Source organism: Tenrec ecaudatus, chromosome 6, assembly GCF_050624435.1.
Source record: "Tenrec ecaudatus isolate mTenEca1 chromosome 6, mTenEca1.hap1, whole genome shotgun sequence".
NCBI classification, from domain to species: Eukaryota; Metazoa; Chordata; class Mammalia; order Afrosoricida; family Tenrecidae; genus Tenrec; species Tenrec ecaudatus.
Window position 1 is genome coordinate 73,776,411 of NC_134535.1, and position 18,548 is coordinate 73,794,958.

An 18,548-nucleotide genomic window follows, 5' to 3' on the forward strand; every position below is an offset into this window, starting at 1 on the left:
CTATGCCATCCTCACGATTGATATGTTTGGGCCACTGTTGCAGCCCCTCTGTCGGGGCATCTCATGGAGGATCATTTTTGATGCCCTACTTACTTCACTGAGCATGATGTCCTGTAGGTGGCTAGAAGTCCAAAATCAGGGTGCTCAAGAGGAAAGCCCCCATCCCTTTCAGCTGCTTTGGTACGTCAGTAGTCTTTGTATCTCAAAAATCAAAGCAACCTTTGCTAATTCTACCATACTAATGTAGCAAACAAAACCCCGCATCGCCATCTAAACTTAGAAAGACCCTACAGGACAGATAGAACTGTCCCTCTGGGCTTCTTTAGAGGGTAGAAAGCCCTGTCTCCCTCCCAGGGAGAGCCTGGTAGTTTTGTGCTGATGACTTGACAAGGAACCACTATGCTACCAGACCTCCAACTCAGACCCAAATGAAATTATGACTTACAGGCAGACAGGTTTGAAATTAGGACACAAATCACCCAGCATTGAGCCAATTACCCTCAAGTGGAGTCCAACTAGCCTTCCCCAGGAAAGGATGTGTCCCTGCTGGTCTAGGCCATCAGACCAAGAGTAGAAGCTGAGGGGGCCACTCCCCACTGGGTGCCACAGGAGGTCCAAGGGAATTGCAAAAGGAAGCCCCGCCTGCTGTCCTTCAAGGGTGAGGCTTGGTTGCTGATCCCCAGCATGGACCACTAAGAAGAAGAGATTGGCTATAGAGTTTGGAGAGGGGGCGTCGCCCAGGGCTTAAATAGAGGCTGGGGAAGCAGGCAAAATGCTCAGAAGCCCTCTGTTTGGTCGGCTTTCTGACCCAAACCATGACCCAGACGCTCAAGTTCGCCTCTAAGGTGTTCCATCGTGTCCTTTGGGCTCCCGAGCTGGGCTCGCGAGGTGCCGACTCAGCACCCAGGAGCTTGGCCCACATCCCAGGCCCCTCCACGCCGGGCTTCCTGGTGGAACTCTTCTGCAAAGGGGGACTGTCCCGACTACACGAACTGCAGGTAGGGCTGGGGCACTCCATTTCCAGGGCTGGGACCTGGGGAAGCTCGTTCTGGCAACTTCAGAAAAGACAGAAATGCAGGGAGGGCCAGTGAGGACGGATGCCTGTGAATTTTGGAGAAGGCAAGTTGAAACTCGGGATTGTGGGCTCAAGAAGCAGCTTCTTACAGCGCCATCCAGGAACCTGAGCACCAGCACAGGGCACTGGAAGCCAGTTCAGGGCACACTGTACTAGGCAGGCGGGTTCTGTTTAAAGCTACGGTAGGCTTCCTAGTTCACTCGGTGGGGGCACAGCCTGAGCTGGACAGACCAAGATGGGAACCCATAAGGATTTCTCCGCCCCAGCTCAGCCAGACGACCAAAGAGTTCTTGCTTATCTGCTCAGCGCAAGGTTTCTCGGTTTGGCTCACCAGCCACCCAAACTTCGTCGGCATGCCAGATGGGGGGAAGAGGAATTTGGAAGTCCTGAGAAGCCCACCAGTCCCTAGGCGTTAGCACTGGTTAAACTGGGAGTTTGGGGCCCGCGTCCCCAGGGTCCACTTGGCGCGTTCCCCCAGGTGCAGGGCGCTGCGCGCTTCGGCCCGGTGTGGCTGGCGAGCTTCGGGACCGTGCGCACGGTGTACGTGGCCGCGCCAGCACTCGTGGAGCAGCTGCTGCGACAAGAGGGACCTCAGCCCGAGCGCTGCCGCTTCTCGCCCTGGACGGAGCATCGGCGCCATCGACAGCGGGCGTGCGGACTGCTCACAGCGTGAGTCGTCGCGGCACCAGGCCCTCTCCGGTGGCCGGTCCCCAGTGTGGGAGCGCAGAGTGAAAGCGGCCATTTCCCCAACCGCCTGGCACCTCGGGGTTCCCAGTCCAGTCGGTTTCACCCAAACTTGAGTCAAGCCCCGTCCCCGCCCTCCCCCCCCCACCCGCCCTCTTTTCTGGTGAAGCCAGAATGCTGGGAACTGGGGGGTGGGAGGGTGGAAGGGCTCCCGGGGGTAGATTCCGTGACTCAGCTTACCCAGGAACGCAGACCCCCTCCGGGGCAGGAAATGAGTAAGGCGGAGGGGAGATGGGAAGGCAGGCGGGCGCTGACTGAGCGGGATTGCGTGCCCTTAGGGAGCCGACCGTGGTTTCTCTGGCCCACCCAGCGGGTCTGCCGCCCCGTCGGGCCTCTGTCAAGCCCCGCCCCCGCCCTGAGGCCCGCTCTGCGCACCCCCACCCCTGCAGGGAAGGGGAAGAATGGCAGCGGCTCCGCAGCCTCCTGGCCCCGCTCCTCCTTCGTCCCCAAGCGGCGACCCGCTATGCGGGGGCCTTGGACAACGTGGTCGGTGACTTGGTTCGTAGACTGCGGCGCCAGCGGGGCCTTTGCGCCGGGCCGCCCACCCTGGTTCAGGACGTGGCGGGAGAGTTCTACAAGTTCGGACTAGAAGGTGAGGCCCCGGGGCCGATGGAGTGGGCTGGAAACCCGGGCGCCCCTTGCCCTGACGGCTCCCCCTCCCGGCCAGGCATAGCCGCCGTGCTGCTGGGGTCGCGTCTGGGCTGTCTCGAGGCCCAAGTGCCGCCGGACACCGAGACCTTCATCCGTGCCGTGGGCTCTGTGTTCGTGTCCACGCTACTTACCATGGCGATGCCTAAATGGCTGCACCGCCTAGTGCCGGGACCCTGGGGTCGCCTCTGCCGGGACTGGGACCAGATGTTTGAATTTGGTAAGACGTGGGAGACTAGGTGGGGCTAGAGACCAGAGCCCGCCCAGGAGTGGTGACCTATCACTGCCTTCTTCCCACATAGCCCAGCAGCACGTGGAACAGCGAGTGGCGGAGATGACCACGAGGAACCAGGGACAGCTGGAGGGAGACCCTGGACCTGTTTCTCATTTGACCTACCACCTGTTCCAAGAAAAACTTCCAGTCTCATCCATCCTGGGGAATGTGACCGAGCTGCTCCTGGCTGGGGTGGACACGGTGAGGGTCTCCCTCGTGGCTAGGGCCTCCTTTCCAGCATTTAGCGGGTCACCTGCAGTAGGCTTGGCACCCCCTTTGTCCCAGACTGCCTGTATTCAGCCTCCTGCCCTGGATTCCCGCATCCAACCCTCTGGCTTCTCACTCCTGCCCTCAGGTGTCCAACACGCTCTCCTGGGCTCTGTATGAGCTTGCACGGCACCCAGATGTTCAGAGGGCCCTGCACACAGAGATCACAGCCGCCCTGGGCCCCAGCTCCTGCACCCACTCCCCAGCAGCTCTATCCCAGCTGCCCCTGCTGAAGGCTGTGGTCAAGGAGGTGCTGAGGTGAGGGGGAAGGCAAAGAGGCAGTGCTAAGGAAGATGATGGAGAAGGGGATGGTGGAGAGAATGGGGAGAACAGAGAAAGATGGCATTCTCCTCTAAAAATGGATGTAACCATCGAAGATGGGTGGGAGGCCCCAGCCTCACATGCTGCCTCTCATGCTCCACAACCCAGGCTGTACCCTGTGGTCCCTGGAAATTCCCGTGTCCCAGACAAAGACATTCGTGTGGGTGACTACATTCTCCCCAAAAATGTGAGTAGAGCCTGTCCGTCTGTCTCTTTTGCTGCGCCCATCCCTCATTAGCTTGGACCTCAGCCAACACTCCCCACTCCCTGTCTGCCTTTCAAACACTCCTGTAGGCCCGGAATGCCTTTCTGCCAGATGTAATGGGCAGTGGAGAAATCATTCCCAAAGTAAACACCCAAAAATGTCCCCATTCACTTACCAGAACCTGCCTTTGTCCTCATCAGTGTGTCCTCTCCCCTCCCCTGCACGCCCTTCTCCACAGTCCTAGGCCTAAACTGACAAGTTTGTGTTCCTCTCGCACCAGACGCTGGTCACTCTGTGTCACTATGCGACTTCCCGGGACCCTGCCCAGTTCTCAGAGCCGGACTCCTTCCGACCAGCTCGCTGGCTTGGGGAGGACCCAGGCCCTCACCCATTTGCATCTCTCCCCTTTGGCTTTGGCAAGCGCAGCTGCATGGGAAGACGCCTAGCAGAGCTGGAGCTGCAAATGGCTTTAGCCCAGGTGAGTGGTGTAGACCTTACACTGTCCCTAGAGAGGATAGAGGCCCCACTTTCTAACACCGTAGGCTCTTCTCTAATGAGCATAGAAACAGATACAACTTGGTAGGCCTGATCTTCTGGAATAGGGCAATACTGTGCTAGACCTGAAGAATGAGCAAGGGCTTCTTGCTCTCTCTTCCTACCATAATGTCTTACCCTCAATAACCACAAAGTTGTCACCCCCCAACCCCAGGTGCCACCTCAACACTGGCTATTCTCTCCTGACAAATGTCCCTGACCAGTGGAGCCCACCACTACACGTCCCTCCCAGTGATAATCTTCTTTGCACCTTTCCAGATCTTGATCCACTTTGAGGTGCTGCCTGAACCTGGTGCGGCCCCAATCAGACCGATGACCCGGACTGTCCTAGTGCCTGAGAGGAGCATCAACCTACAGTTTGTGGACCGATAACCCTGTTTGCACAGGCTCTTATTGGGCACATCACCACCAAGAGCTGCGTCTCTCTCGAGGCCTATCTGCTCACACTGGTTAGAAGGATCATAGCAAAGTGCTTGAGGTTGCCCTGACCAAGGTGTGAAGTATGCTATGGACCTGACTCAGCAGCCAGGGGAAAAAAAGCAAACAAACATGTGCTTAATTCTGTCCCTGGTCCTGTCATATGCAGCCTTCAGGGACCACCAACTCAGATCCTAAGTAATAATGCTGGGTGACCCAAGAAAACACTCAATCACTGCCCTTTGGGGGCTTCCCCGCTGCTCACGGTGCTGCTGGCTAAGCATGTATCACACCACGAGTTGATGGACTGTGCTTCTGGTCTGCACCTGGTTGATCCTTCCACGTTGCATGGGAACTTTCGGACATCAAGGATCAGGTCTAATTTGGGCTCCATATCCCCTGCCAGGGCCTCTCTCTCACTAAGTGACACCACACACATTGTCAGATTGACTCTGGACCATGTGGCAGAAAGGATCAGCAATTTACCAGGTTCCATCTCAGCCCTCCATTCCCTCCTTCAGTATCTTGGCCCTACGAAGGTAGGTCTGTCCTAGCCTAGTTACTTACAGCTTTTGAAGCTTTCTTTGGCCCTCTGCCAGTTTGTCCTGACAACTAATCACCAGGAAGAGAGATCACTGGGCCTGTCCCTCCCTGCCGAGGCTTATGCCTGCCTTTTTTTATATATTAAAGTTGGAAAACATTCCGTTTTGAAATTAAGTTTCCAGAGTTCCATCCTTGACTTTTGACTTACTGATCGCCCACTCCCACTTCTTGGAAGTGGGTGCAAGACCCTGACCCTCCTCCCCCACACCTTGATTTCTCAAGGCTTCGGAGTGAGCCCACACACACACAATGGGAGGTCTGGATGCTTTCAAGAGTGACTTGCATCACAAACCTGACTTGTTTCTGTCTGTAGAAAGAACTGCCAAGCAGCCAAACCTGACTCTCAGTAAGAGTCAAGGCAGGTAGTGGCTGTGATGAAAAATAACTGCAAGGGCTGGGCTGTAGAAATGGGTCGGGGAGCTGGCGATTGGCCGAGATGGGCAGAGGTGGCCAGTTTGTTGGTAGGGGAAGCGCCTTTAGAACCTGGACTGCCAGAACCATAGGACAGCCTAGAATGCTCCCTCTACTCTCTCTCTGGAAAATGTGTCCTATCCTGAGACCATTCCCTTCACAGGACTGGGGTCCAAGCAGACAAGAATAAAGCTGAGTGTGGGGGTGGAGAAAAACCCTGGGGCACTGTGGCAAGGAAAGGGGTGGCAGAAGGAATCCGTGTTCTCGTGAGTCAGCATTCTCTGGCCCCCCCAGAGGCTGGGCACTGCTCTCCCCTTGTGATGTATACAAATTAACTCATCTTCCACCCAAATAAATCCCTCAACACTCTCCCAAAGCTCCCTCTGTATCCCAGATTACCCTGCCTGTGTCGGGACTTGCCCCTTTCCTTCTGCCCCCGCCCCAATACCAATTAGCTGGGTGTCAATGGAAATTTTACTTTACGCTTCCTCCTCCCATCACCTCAGCCCCTTGCCCTGGCCATGGCTTCCTGAGCGTAGGAATCCCATTAGCCAGCCAGGCTTCGGGCCAGGTCTACAGGGAGGCAGGGCACACCAAAGCCTGGTGCAGAAACCAAGGCTTGGAAAAATTCATGGTCCCTCCTCAGCTCCACCTCTGCCCAAACACCCCTACCACTAGCCACCACTTGAACCTAGGGGACTGAGTTTTGAGCAATTTGAGGTTTGAGGAAGTTCAAAATCCCAGCCTGCTCTCAGGCCTTTGCCCCTAGAAGCAGTGATGAGAATTTTACCCACCCATACTCCCCACTGGGGCAGTAGGGCAGTAGCAGTTCCCATGACGCCTTTCCTGAATAAAAGACAAAGCCACTGCCATTGAGTTGACTCAACTCACAGTGACGCTATAGGAGAGTAGAACTGCCCATAGGGTTTTCAAGGCTGTAAATCTATATAGGAGCAGACTGCTACATCTTTCTCCCACAAAACAGCTGGTGGGGTCTAGCCACTGACCTTTCGGTTAGCAGTTAAAGGTTTAATTACTTACTACCAGGACTTCTTCCTGAATAAGGATATCTTTAAGTTGGAGAAAGGAGAAGGGACCATACTGACTTGTAGCCCCAACTCCTACACAAGACCCCTGCTGGTGTTAAGGGGGTGGGGTGAGGGCAATACACTGTCTCACTAGGCCTGGTTTCAGGATCCAGGGCAGAAATGGAAGCAGCGTGTTTGTGTGCGTTTGCTCTTGAGTGTGTCTAAGCTTCCGTGTAGGGGTATCATGAGGAGACAGCCCAGGCTTGGCAAAACACCCACATGCACAACAGGGCTTCTAACAGTTTGCAGAATTCCATTATCTTTTAACTCCATTTTTCCATGAACTTACTAAAGTCCTCTGGCATACACATCTACCTGAGTTCCTATCTGCTGGTATAGGTATCAGCAGTCGCTCTGTTTTTCTGTCTCCCTTCTGATCCCACCAGGAGCCCTGGTAGCACATTGGACTGCTAACCACAAGGTCAGCAGTTCAAAACCACCAGCCATTCTGCAGGAGAAAGATGAGGCTTTCTACTCCCATGAAAATTCAGTCTTGGAAACCCACAGGGCATTGAGTCAAAATTGCCTCAATGACAGAGTTTAGGGTTTAAGTTTTCTGACACCCATCAGTTCTGTGAATGGCAAATCAGTTAAGATTGGCCCTTCTGCCTCCCCTGGTGGAGAACAGTGGGGTTATCCCCTTAGGGAAACTTTCTTATTGGGAAGACGGAAGGCTCAACCACAGCCCCACCTGTATTCTGAGGCCCTCAAAGATGAAAAGTGGACACACTTCTGTTATTGCCAGGTAACTCCGAGCCTAGTCCAGCTTGGGTTCCTGCAGTCAGGCTAATCCGGAGCCAGCACCATGGACAGCAGCCAAGGCCCACTTTAGAGATAGATCACCATTTCCTGGGAGCTAGATGGGTGGGCCCTCTGAATGGAGAAGCATGTGGCATTGGTAATATTCTTGCCTTCCATGCAAGAGACTTGGGTTCACTGCTCAGTTAACTCACCACATGCACAGCCATCACCTGACTGGCTATAGAAGCCTGTTTGTTACTATGATGCCTCCAGATGAAGACAAATACAAAGAAAAGCCTGGCATTCCAGTGCTGAAAATCAGCCGGCAACTCTAGAGGCCACATTCAGAAGTGTTTCCTCCTGATATATATGGCCACCAGACGTCAGAAGCCAACTCCACGTCAGATTAAAATAGAGACGCATTTTCTCTAGACCCTCCACGGAGAAGAGCCAGAGCAGAAAGAACTTTCCAAGAAAAGTCCAAGAAGAACGGTCTCTGGGTCTGATTGTAGCAATGTCTGGAGTAATTATTCTAGTTTCTGATGAATAATTCACTTAAAAGACACCGTTATTCATACAATACACATCCCCAAGCCCTCTGGAGAAAGGGGCTCGGCTTCTGGCACTTTACCTCGTCCTCCCCAAAGCTTTTTCTCCATAAGCAGCGGTCTTCTGTGTTGCTGCCTGCGAGCGCAATGCCTTTCATTAGCTCCACTGGGTTCAAGCCCGTGATCCTAAATTCTGTGGGAGCAGCTTCAACTGGGGGTTCCAGACTTCTAACACTGGAAACTCCTCTGTCTCACTCCAAGTGAGTATGAATTCACTTCTTGCCACTTCCCTGAGTGAGTCCAGGACCCCAGAAGGACCTTGACAATTCCCAGAGCAAGATAAAGAACTCAGGCCTCCCTTCACTCCCAAGGCAGAGTCACCCTCATCGCCTTAGATAACCACCATCCTTCCATTTACCCTGTCAGTCCCCTCATGTGTCCAGAGCTATTAAGCCACTCTGCACCCCATTCCAAGGCCCCGTGCAACTCCAAATGAAAATCTCATTTTGGATTTGCTATCCTCATGACTACTCGAAATAAATGGACCATCAAGTAGCCCAGAAATCTACTTATACCATTACCAATGTTCTTTATAATGGCATGTTGACCTGGCTCTTGTTTACCTTCATTCCAACCGCTAAGGACTGTATTTCCCCCTTCTAAATCACACAACTCGAGGTGGCAGGTCCACCCCTCAGATACTTCTAAGCACTGCCACCTAGCAGCCAACGTGAATTACTCACCAGCAAGTGGGAGTTACACCTCCACCTCCGAACCCCATCCACCGCTACATTTGGAATTTGCAACCCGTGTTGAGAAACCTCCCCACACCTCTCAGCCCTCGAGAAAAGCCCGAGATGAGGCAGGAGGCTCCAGGAGCATATAAATGATTCTTTATGCCCTCCCCCCATGCAATGGGGGGAGGGACAGGGGGAAGTCCCCCCGCCCTCATGCAGGGAACGGGAGGTCAATGTATGCTAGTCTTATTGCCAGATGCCCTGTGGCCGTGGGGTGGGGAGTGGGGGATCTACAGCCCCGGTCTTCTGGCATGGGCCCCCCTTCACCAAGTTGCCGCGAGAGAGCTGGGGGCCTGGAGGCCCTAGGAGCTGAGGTAAGGATGGTTTTCTCCAGGGAAGCAAAGCTGCTCTCCCCACCTGCCCACTGGCTGCCCGAGTGTGCAGAGCTGTCAGAACTGGATGGCATCCAGTACGCAGTCGAGGCCCAGCAATGTCTCCAGCTTGAGGCTGCCCGCAGAGATCCTCCCTCCGGAGTGGGAGTACTATGCGTGCCCCAGACGCCCCGTCCAGGCAGCACCTGCAGCCAGGAGTGCGGTCCAAGGCCAGGAGAGCTCATCTCTGGCCGACACACTGACTCAAGGTCCCTGCTTCTGGCGTCCACTTTCAGACCGTGGTGACCCTCATGACCACCTCACGGCCAGAATGGGAGCTGGAGCGGGCATCTGGTGGCCGCAGCTGTCCAAGGAGGTGCAGGATTGTGTAACCACAGCGCTGAGGCAAGAGCGTCCGCATGCGCTGGGCTGCCGGGGGACGGCTGGTGGCCCCAGAGGGGGGGCCTGTCCGTGAGGTCCTGGGGCCTGGCTTCCCTGCCGTCCCTGCCCCTGCATCTCCTCCTATGTCTTTAGTCTTGTCATAATTCAGGACCTTCCACTGCTGGTTCACTGCCTGCCAACGCTTGAAGATGCGGTAGACTGAGGAGCCCTCGTGGACAATGAGACCTGAGCAAGAGGAACAAGGAATGGAGGGTCACCCACTGCCTTGGTCAGAGGAGCTTAAGCAAGCATCTCTCCAGAGGAAAGGCATAGGGCTGCCCTCAAGGGCACTCAAGTAGCAGGAATGGAAGGACCACACGCATGCCACCCTTAAAGGCCTCTGGTGGTGGAAAGCATGGGCATGGAGTTGAGGTAGGCAAAGAGGTCAAAGAGGGGAGTCTGAGGAAGCTGCTGAGCAGGGAAGGGGAGGAAAGGGCGCCCTCACCTATGCAGACGACATCCATGAAGCCATACATGCCGTAGCAGATCTGAAAGAGCAAGTCCTGCCGTTGCCACTTGGCTGAAGGGCTGAGAGAGGACCAGATGAGCCAGGAGATGCTGGCAACGAGGAAGAGAGAGCCCAGAACGATGGCCGCGATCTGGACCTTCTCGATGACGGTCAGGGAGATGGCTTGCCACTGTGCGGGAGACAGGGTCACAGGAAGTCAGAGACATGGGAAAGGAGGACCAGCAGGGGTTGGGGGCAAGGACCTGAAGAGGAGGACACTTGCAGGAGCCGCCCCCAGCCCCTTCAGGCAAGATTAACCTGCTCGTATTCTCATCACACCTGGAATGTGGCAGTTCTCAGATGGCGAAATATCTCTTGTCTGACTTCACCTAAGGCGGGTAGACTGAAGAACATCCAGGTTGGCCTCTCAAATCCTAACTCCGTTATTTGCTGCCTGAGTAAGCGTGGGCATGGTTGTTTCCTCGTCTTTTTGTGCTTCCATGTTCTCCTTTGTAAACTTGGAGTAATCATGATCCCCACCCTCATAGACTAAAGGTCCGAAGACTAAAGGCGTTAAACTCCGAGCTCGATACAGAATACACACTATCCTCCTCCTCCTCCTCAACATTATCCTCTTTTCCCTTTTCCTCCCAGTGCCTGGAGCAGCATGTAGGACACAGCTGGGACCCAAGAAACCTCTCTGTGAATAAACAATGACGGAGAGACATGTAGGTCTGTGGTAGTTTGAAGAGAAGAACGCAGGAAGAAACAAGCTTCCTGGGGTCCCAGAGGCTGCTGGCTTTAGGACCCTAGCCTCTCACCTGCAGCGGGTTCTTGGTGCTGATTGCCAGGACCTGATACTTGAAGTAACAAAGCTCACAGCTCCAGGAGCCCCTCTCGCTGATCCATCGGATGAGGCAGGGCTGATGTGTGCAGCGCACAGAGCCATCGCAGCGGCAAGGGCTCAGGAGCTCCCCCTGGAGGAAGAGTGGGAAGGGGCCATTAGCCATCAGGACCCTGACCCTTTTACGGCTCTACTTCCACCTTCAAACCAACCAACCAACCTCGATTCTTTACACCTAAAGCAAGATGAAATGCTGAGGTTTCAGTTGGAAAAACAAATTTTTTTAAAGGTAGAGCTCAAGAGAAACTTCTCCGAACCAGAGAGATAGGGGAGATGTTGAGGCTCCTTTTCCTGGGATTTAGGGAGGGTAGTCTTGAGCTGTGGAGCAAGCACACCATGTCTTCCTCCTCCCACCTCATCCCTTAAGCTATTTCACAGATCTGGCCCAGGCTGGGATGTGTTATGGGCCTCAGTTCCCAAAGCTCAAAATGAGGAGAAAGATAATGGAATGCTCTTCCCACTACACAGACACCCCCCCACGCCCACCCCACAGGCCCAATCCCAGGGCAACTTTGCCCATAACATTTAAACAAAGAAAACTCTTCGCAATGAAACAAAGTTGCAGGCTGGGAAATGAAGCAAAGTACCCCACAGGATAAAATAGTGGGCGAAGCCAGGATGCCGCGCCCTCCCTTCAAGAACTCTCCTCTCAGCTAACCCCCCACTCCCCCCAGATCCTGGGGTGAGTGGTGAAGGGGGTGAAGGGCTGTCTCCTAATTAGTAGGTGGATTTGGGAGGCTTCTCCAGAGAAAGTCCCACCTCTTCCTGGAGACCCCTGCCCCCAATCTAGAGCTGTGCTCCCAGAGTCTCCACAAAACCCTCACCCCACTCCAAGGGCCCCACTCCTGGTATACTTGGTACCCCGGGTCCCACCTTGCCTCTTCAGGCCCCGCCCCCTGCTAGCGGTCTCCCTAGGAGCTCCAGGTGCGCGCCCCCGCCCTTCCCCACCCGGCTGGGTCCCCAGGCCTGACCTGCTCTGGGCCTTGGAAGCAGATCCTGCACTGGGGTGTTCGAAGCCCACTGTCTAGGCTGCTGCTGAGAGACAAGGCGTCCAGCGCGCCCGGGGGCGGCGGCGGCGGCGCAGGTGGCGGCGGCGGTCCGGCCCGCGGTTCCTTGTCCCCGGCCAGACCCCGGACCCGCGGTTCCGACCCATAGTACTCCTCTTCGTCGCCGTCGCCGTCCCGGGTCGAGCAGCCGGCGAAGGGCGCCCAGCCGCAGCCGCCTCCCCCGTCCCCCCGGGGCTGCGGCTCGGCCCGGGGCCGCCCCCCGCCCGTCAGCACCAGCAGCTTCAGCTCGTTCAGGAACATGCGGAGCCGAGACTTGAGCATCGTCCGGGCGCCGGGGAGGGGGACGGGGGGCGGCGTGCAAGGGGGTGCTCTCGGGCGGCAGGAGGTTCGGGGTGAGGACAAGGCCGAGAAGGGGGCGAGCGCCGGGGAGCCGAGCCGGGCCGGGGGCTTCGGGGCCTGCGAGCGCCGCTCACAGCTGCTGTCGCCGGGGCTCTGGGGCTCGCGGGCCCGAGCAGGCTGGCGGCCCGGGGGCGGTGGGGCGGTCGGCCATGGCTGGGGCAGGGGGCGGGGAGGGGGGTCTCAGGGTGCGGCGCCCCGTGGGTCCGGGTCCGGAGCGGGCCGGGCGCCCGGGGTTACACGCCGGGCTCCTCCAGCGGCGGGGCCGCCCCCCATCGCCGTCCTCCCGGCCCCGGTCCCGCTCCGGCTCCCTTATCCGGCTCGGCTCGGCCCGTGCGCTCGGCGGTGGCAAATGGCGGCTCCTTCCGGCGGCGGCGGCGGCGGAGACCCCCCCGGAGCGGCGGGCGGGCGGGGCGGGCGGGGCGGGAGCCGCGGAGCCGGTGAGGGTTGGAGGGAGGGGCGGGGCGGGGAGGGGGAGCGGAGGAGAAGGGGCCGCGGCTGCGCATCCCCGCCCTGCCCCGCACGAGCAGGTGTCCCCGGGGGCGGGGGCGAGCGTACGCGCCTGGGGGAGGGTGGAGGGAGGGGAGTGGCCACGGAAGGGGAGTGTGCTCCCGGGTAGAATAGGTGTGTGTGGTTAAGGGCGCAGAAAGGCCTGTGGGTTAGGATAGAAGGTGAGTGATCCAAGCATGCAGGTGCACCCGGAAGGGAAAGGCTTGTGCAAAGAGGGAGTGTGCAAGAGTTTAGAAGGACCGTGAGGGTCGAGGCGATGTGGGAGAGGAGTGAGCATGGAATGCATCTGAGCGATAAACACTTCTACACAAAAGACTGTGTGGATGGTGTGTGTGTGATGTAGGGCTGTGGAAAGGTGAGTGTGTAAGACATGGAATCATTGTCTGAGAAACAGAGGGAGGGTGTGGCTGTAATCCGGGAGGAAGGTGAGTGAGCAAAAGAATGCTAAAGAACAGGAGTGGCTTTCCTGGTATTCTGCCCTCACTACCGAGACGCTGGAGTGAACACCACACGCACACACACACACACACACACACACAATTAACCTTTACTTTTATGGGAGTCCTGATTCTGAGGACCAGCTCTGCCCCCTCATCACATGTTCTCTTACACTGGTATACTCGCTCTCCTTCCCTTTCCAAATCTGAGGAAAAGGGAATTCCGGGAGAACATACTGGGGAATAAAATAATTAGTAGAAGAATAATTAATGGAAGAAGGAATGGGCTGAAGCCAGGCAAAACCCCAACAAACTAGGGATCCTCCATAGAGGAGAGAGGATAAGTAAAAAAGATTCTCAATTGTTTTAAATGGATGGATAAATGAATTAGGAAAATCAGCTGGGATCCAAGCAGATAGCGTCAAGGATGGCTTCTACTCTGAACACAATGAACTGAGGGGACTTCTGTTCAAGATAAGGCTGAAGTAAAAAAATAAATAAAAACTTTTAAAAAGATAAGGCTGAAGTGGAGACTGCGGGTAGAAGGAGTTTTACAAACTCACAGACATTTATCTCAGACTTCCAAAAGGTTTATAAACCAACCAGTCCTGCCAGAGCAGCCAAGGAATCATTCATCTTCGGAGCTCCAACAGAACCAACAGAACCATCCAGTGAACCGAGGCCTTCAGGTTGTTCCTACTAGTGTCTCAAGTGCTCTTGCCAACGAAAGTCCAGAGCCACGTGTCTCAAAATGGAAAGGGAGAACCTGCACTCCCTTGTCTTCCATTTTGCTCCAGAGCAAGGTTGATATTCATCCTCAAGCCTGAACTTTCACTTCCTTGGCTAGTCAGTCAAGGAGGATGGGAGACTTAGCCAAAAATAAGAGGTCAGATAGTTTTCACAAAGGAGACATTGATCTCTTTACTTACTCCACAAAAGACTGAGAAATAACGAAGTCTGTAAGACAAAGGAATCAGATAAACCTTTTCTCCCTAGACCTGTGAGAGAGGTAATAGGGGAAAGTACCTCTATTTAAGGAGCCCTGGAGGCATAGTGGTTATGCATGGGGCTGCTAACCCCCAAGGTCAGGAGTTCCAAACCACCAGCCACTGTTCAGAAGAAAGACACAACTTATGTAAAGAGTGACAGTCTCAGAAATCCACAGGGGCAGTTCTACCCTGCCCTATAGGGTTGCTATGAGTCACTATGAGTATAAATCCACTTGATGGCACAGAGTCCCCACTTCCTGTAAGTAGGACTCAACTTGATGGCTTGACAGTTGAGTTATGTTATGAGCTATCTGTGTTCTGGGCTGGAGCAAGGGCTAAGAAAGATGCACTGGGGGAAAGACGGAAGCAAAATGACCCCAAATGAGTCAGCAAGTTTGGAAAAAAGTGTGCAGTTATTTATCTTCAAGCATTGTGGTGGTCTGAGCGGAGGTGTTAACTTCCTAGCACAGGCTCAATCCTGTCTATATTGCACACACATATCAAGGGATCTTCCGGATGCAAAGACCCTTAAGGGGCAGTATTTTTCGCTCTCATCCATCAATCTCTGCAGGATGGCACTGGTTTCTAACTTAACCTCCGAGGAGGAGTGGAAAGTTGGAACAGGTGTGAGGGTGGGGAAGAGGTGGGAAAGACAAGTTGAGGGTAGGTGTGGGAGGAAAGTATTACCTTGGCTTTTTTTGAAAACCACTTTATACTGGATTACTACTGTTGGTTAATCCGCCTTCTATTTTTTAATTCTACATTTGCCTTCCATTGGGCATTGTCTACTTTCTATTTTATTCGACCACACTTTTGGCTACAATTTATGACCAGCCGAAAAATCACTACTATAAAGGGTGTGTGGCTAAGAAACTAAAACAAACAAGAAAAAACCAAGAAGCTAGCACGGGGGTGGGGTGGAGAAATGTTGAATGAATGAGTGAATGAAACAAAAACGCAAATGAAATCCCCCCCACCCCCGCCCGGTTGGCCCTGGAGCTGAAAAGCGACCGCCCCACTTATCCGTTCCCGCCCTCCCCCAACAATATGGAGAGACGGCGAGACACTGAGTGAGGCTCGAGATGCACTCGGGCTGGGTCCTCAGCCCAGAGTTGGGATCTGGGTGGCCCAGGTTGCCATGGCACCGCCTTGGGTCCCTCCCTCTCTCGGCCTCCCTCTTTCCAGCCTCGGGGAAAGCCGTCAGTCTCGTGGCTGGCCCAGGAACCACACCTCTGCTCCTCTGAGCAATGTCAAGCGGTCACGTGTGATAGCAACAGGTCACGTGGTGCCTCCGCGCCTCCGCCCCATTCCCCTGACCGCTCCCTTCCCCTCCAAGCTGCTCTTTTGGGCCGCCCGTTTGCGCATGGGCAGCGGGGTCACGTGACCCCCGACGTCCGGCGTTCGCCCCGCCCACCCGGTTTCCGCGCGCCTCTCTGGCAGCAGGTCACATGGTGAGGGTGGGGGCGAGGGGGCCGCTCTAGCAGGCGGCCTGCGTCTATGGTCAGGCCCTCCGCGTCCAGCTGTGGGGACCGCGCAGGGGCGTATGGCGCCGCGGGACTCGACTCCGAGGGCCCGCTAACGGGCCGCCCCCAGCTCTCGCTGTGGACTGAGGTAAGCACAGCCCCTTCCTAGGAGTGCCCGCCCCCCGCGACCTCCACGCGTGCATTTCGCGGGTTACGGCAAGGTAGCTCGGGGGATGGGGCGTTGCGAGGTGGCCCTTTGTGCTCGTGGGGAGGGGTCGTGGGGGGGCGAGAGGGGCGGGTCTTTGTGGCGGGTTGGCGTCCCGCGTGGGATCTTCCTTGCGCGGCGGGGTGACCCAAAGGAAGAGGCTTTTTTTTTCTTTTCTTTTTTTTTTTTAGACAGCCTCACGTGGCTGGAGGAATTGGTCATTGTTCTCCGCGGGACCGGCCCATGGAAGACCCTGGAGGGAGGGGGGTCCTGGAGCTGCTTTTACAAAGCCTGTACGTGGGATCCCCTCGGTGGCCGCCTACCCTCAGAACTCCCAGCTCCAGAAGGGGGTTTTGATACGAGATCGCCTCTGATTGCAGGATCTCCTCTGATCCGAGAATGGCCACCTCTCGCTATGAGCCAGTGGCCGAGATTGGTGTGGGCGCCTATGGCACGGTGTACAAGGCCCGTGATCCCCACAGCGGCCACTTTGTGGCCCTCAAGAGTGTGAGAGTCCCCAATGGAGAAGGCACTGGCGGCGGCCTTCCTGTCAGCACTGTTCGGGAGGTGGCCCTACTGAGACGGCTGGAGGCATTCGACCATCCCAATGTTGTCCGGTGAGAAGATGGTGGCGGCCTAGGAATGGGTCGCATGAGGGAAAAGCAGCCAAGCAGCCTGTAGGTGGAGAGTGGTGGTCGGGAGGAAAATGGGACCTCAAAGAAACCAGGGAATTCGTGTGGGGTTAAAAAAGGATTGGCCCATGAATGAACATTTGTCTTGGCCAGGCTGATGGACGTCTGTGCCACAGCCCGAACTGACCGGGAAACCAAAGTGACGCTGGTGTTCGAACATGTGGACCAAGACCTACGGACATACTTAGATAAAGCCCCCTCACCAGGCTTGCCAGTGGAGACCATCAAGGTGAGTGGACCGGACACCACTGGAGGGGGCAGTGGATTGGCACCTTTGTGGTAGCACCTGCCGGGCTTTCATGTGTGCAGCTGTTTCCATTGCCTCTGTACTTCCAGGATCTGATGCGACAGTTTCTAAGAGGCCTTGATTTCCTGCATGCCAATTGCATCGTTCACCGGGACCTGAAACCGGAGAACATTCTGGTGACAAGTAATGGGACGGTCAAGCTGGCCGACTTTGGCTTGGCCAGAATCTACAGCTACCAGATGGCCCTTACACCTGTGGTCTGTATAAAGATAGGTTGCGGAGGGGGTTTGCCCTTAACAGCAGAGAAGTCACATTGTAACCTTTGGGCCCTCATCCACTCTTCCTGTTTCCTTTAGGTTGTTACACTCTGGTACAGGGCTCCTGAAGTTCTTCTGCAATCTGCATATGCAACACCCGTGGACATGTGGAGTGTTGGCTGTATCTTTGCAGAGATGTTTCGTCGGAAGTAAGGAAACCAAGTTCCCTGAACCATCTCGAGTGCCCCAAATCTCGTAATCATAAGCCACTTCTGTTCCCAGCCTATCTTGTCACTTAAAGCCCTATTGGTCTCCATGCCCCATCTTTTGACAATGACTGCTATCTTGTACTCTCTTACCTTAGGCCTCTCTTCTGTGGAAACTCGGAAGCTGACCAGTTAGGCAAAATTTTTGAGTAAGTGACCAGCAAGGGGGCCGGGGGGAGAATTTTCCATTCTGAGCCTTTCTCTTTGGCTACTGGCTCTGCCCCAGAGGTAGGGGCTGGAGAAGCACCCTTCTAACCCAGTTTTTCTGTCTCCCATAGCCTGATCGGCTTGCCCCCAGAGGAAGACTGGCCCCGAGATGTCTCTCTCCCCCGGGGAGCCTTTTCCCCCAGAGGGCCCCGCCCAGTGCAGTCGGTGGTCCCTGAGGTGGAGGAGTCCGGAGCACAGCTGCTGCTGGTACTGGGGGCTGGGCTGGGCTGGGCAATGGAGTGCTGTAAGAGGCCCAAACCATTGTAGGTCCTGACATTTGGTTGTCAGATGAACTGCAAGTTTTTATTGCTGCTGTGAGTAGTCATCCTAAGTAGTGGGGGCGGGGGAGGGGAGTCTGAGTCTTTTGTTCCAAGGTTTCCTGATCTTTGCCTCCCTCCTCAGGAAATGCTGATTTTTAACCCACAAAAGCGAATCTCTGCCTTCCGGGCCCTGCAGCACCCTTATCTGTATAAGGGAGAAGGATCAGGCATTGGAGTGGCTGAACCGGGACCAGGACCCAGAGAAGGAAGAGAACCTACCATTTCCCTTCCTCTGGACACTTGAGTGAAGAGGATCCCCCTCCTCACTGAGGAGGCATTTTGTGCCTTAGCCTCTGCCTTCATCTCTGAGGCTTTGTATACCCCTTCCCTCATCTTTTTACAGAGAATATTTTGCTGCCTTAATGATACACCTCTTCCCCTACTTTTGAGGCATTTCCCTCTCCTTTCTACCTCCTCCCTGCCAATTTTCCTACCCCAAGAGGGTCTGTATTGTCTTCCCCTCTTACCTACTTTGATATAATGGGCTCCTTTTTTATACAGGAAAAAAACAAACAAGGAAGTGCGGTCTTTTCAAAATGTTTCTTTCTCTGACTGGCTTTGCCTTTGGGGGACTTGGGGAAACCACTGGGAATGAAGGATTTCCTCGCTAAACCTTAAAGGCTTTCCTTAAATCACAGGGACTAGCCGGAGCCCTTGTAGGGTAGGGGTACCGCATTGGGCTGCCAACCATAAAGTCAGCAGTTCGAAACCAGCAGCCGCTCTGTGGGAGAAAAACTTATTATTTTGGTAAAGA

General features: G+C 55.2%; 3 protein-coding genes across 4 annotated transcripts; 2 read left to right on the forward strand and 1 right to left on the reverse strand.

Annotated features, from left to right (window-relative positions):
• The first annotated feature begins 815 nt into the window (after positions 1 to 815).
• On the forward strand, positions 816 to 5,153 carry CYP27B1 (cytochrome P450 family 27 subfamily B member 1). Its single transcript, XM_075552797.1, has 9 exons — positions 816 to 998; positions 1,554 to 1,744; positions 2,209 to 2,411; positions 2,487 to 2,687; positions 2,770 to 2,942; positions 3,097 to 3,266; positions 3,438 to 3,516; positions 3,815 to 4,012; positions 4,348 to 5,153. Exons 1-9 carry the CDS (start codon positions 816 to 818, stop codon positions 4,459 to 4,461), a joined length of 1,512 nt encoding a protein of 503 aa, XP_075408912.1. The 3' UTR covers positions 4,462 to 5,153.
• A 2,765-nt stretch (positions 5,154 to 7,918) lies between these two features.
• On the reverse strand, positions 7,919 to 12,644 carry MARCHF9 (membrane associated ring-CH-type finger 9). The gene is made up of 4 exons (XM_075551369.1): positions 11,770 to 12,644; positions 10,716 to 10,871; positions 9,892 to 10,084; positions 7,919 to 9,632 (listed from the first exon to the last, which is right to left on the reverse strand). The coding sequence occupies exons 1-4, from the start codon at positions 12,124 to 12,126 to the stop codon at positions 9,298 to 9,300; spliced, it is 1,041 nt and encodes a 346-aa protein (XP_075407484.1). The 5' UTR covers positions 12,127 to 12,644; the 3' UTR covers positions 7,919 to 9,297.
• Positions 12,645 to 15,556: 2,912 nt separating this feature from the next.
• On the forward strand, positions 15,557 to 18,331 carry CDK4 (cyclin dependent kinase 4). 2 transcript variants are annotated; one of them, XM_075551370.1, is made up of 9 exons: positions 15,557 to 15,748; positions 15,997 to 16,098; positions 16,186 to 16,422; positions 16,591 to 16,726; positions 16,834 to 17,001; positions 17,101 to 17,210; positions 17,366 to 17,416; positions 17,546 to 17,681; positions 17,877 to 18,331. In XM_075551370.1, the coding sequence occupies exons 2-9, from the start codon at positions 16,049 to 16,051 to the stop codon at positions 18,036 to 18,038; spliced, it is 1,050 nt and encodes a 349-aa protein (XP_075407485.1). In that variant the 5' UTR covers positions 15,557 to 15,748; positions 15,997 to 16,048; the 3' UTR covers positions 18,039 to 18,331. The 2 variants fall into 2 exon arrangements, with proteins under 2 accessions (XP_075407485.1, XP_075407486.1); XM_075551371.1 differs by lacking the exon at positions 15,997 to 16,098.
• Positions 18,332 to 18,548: the final 217 nt, after the last annotated feature.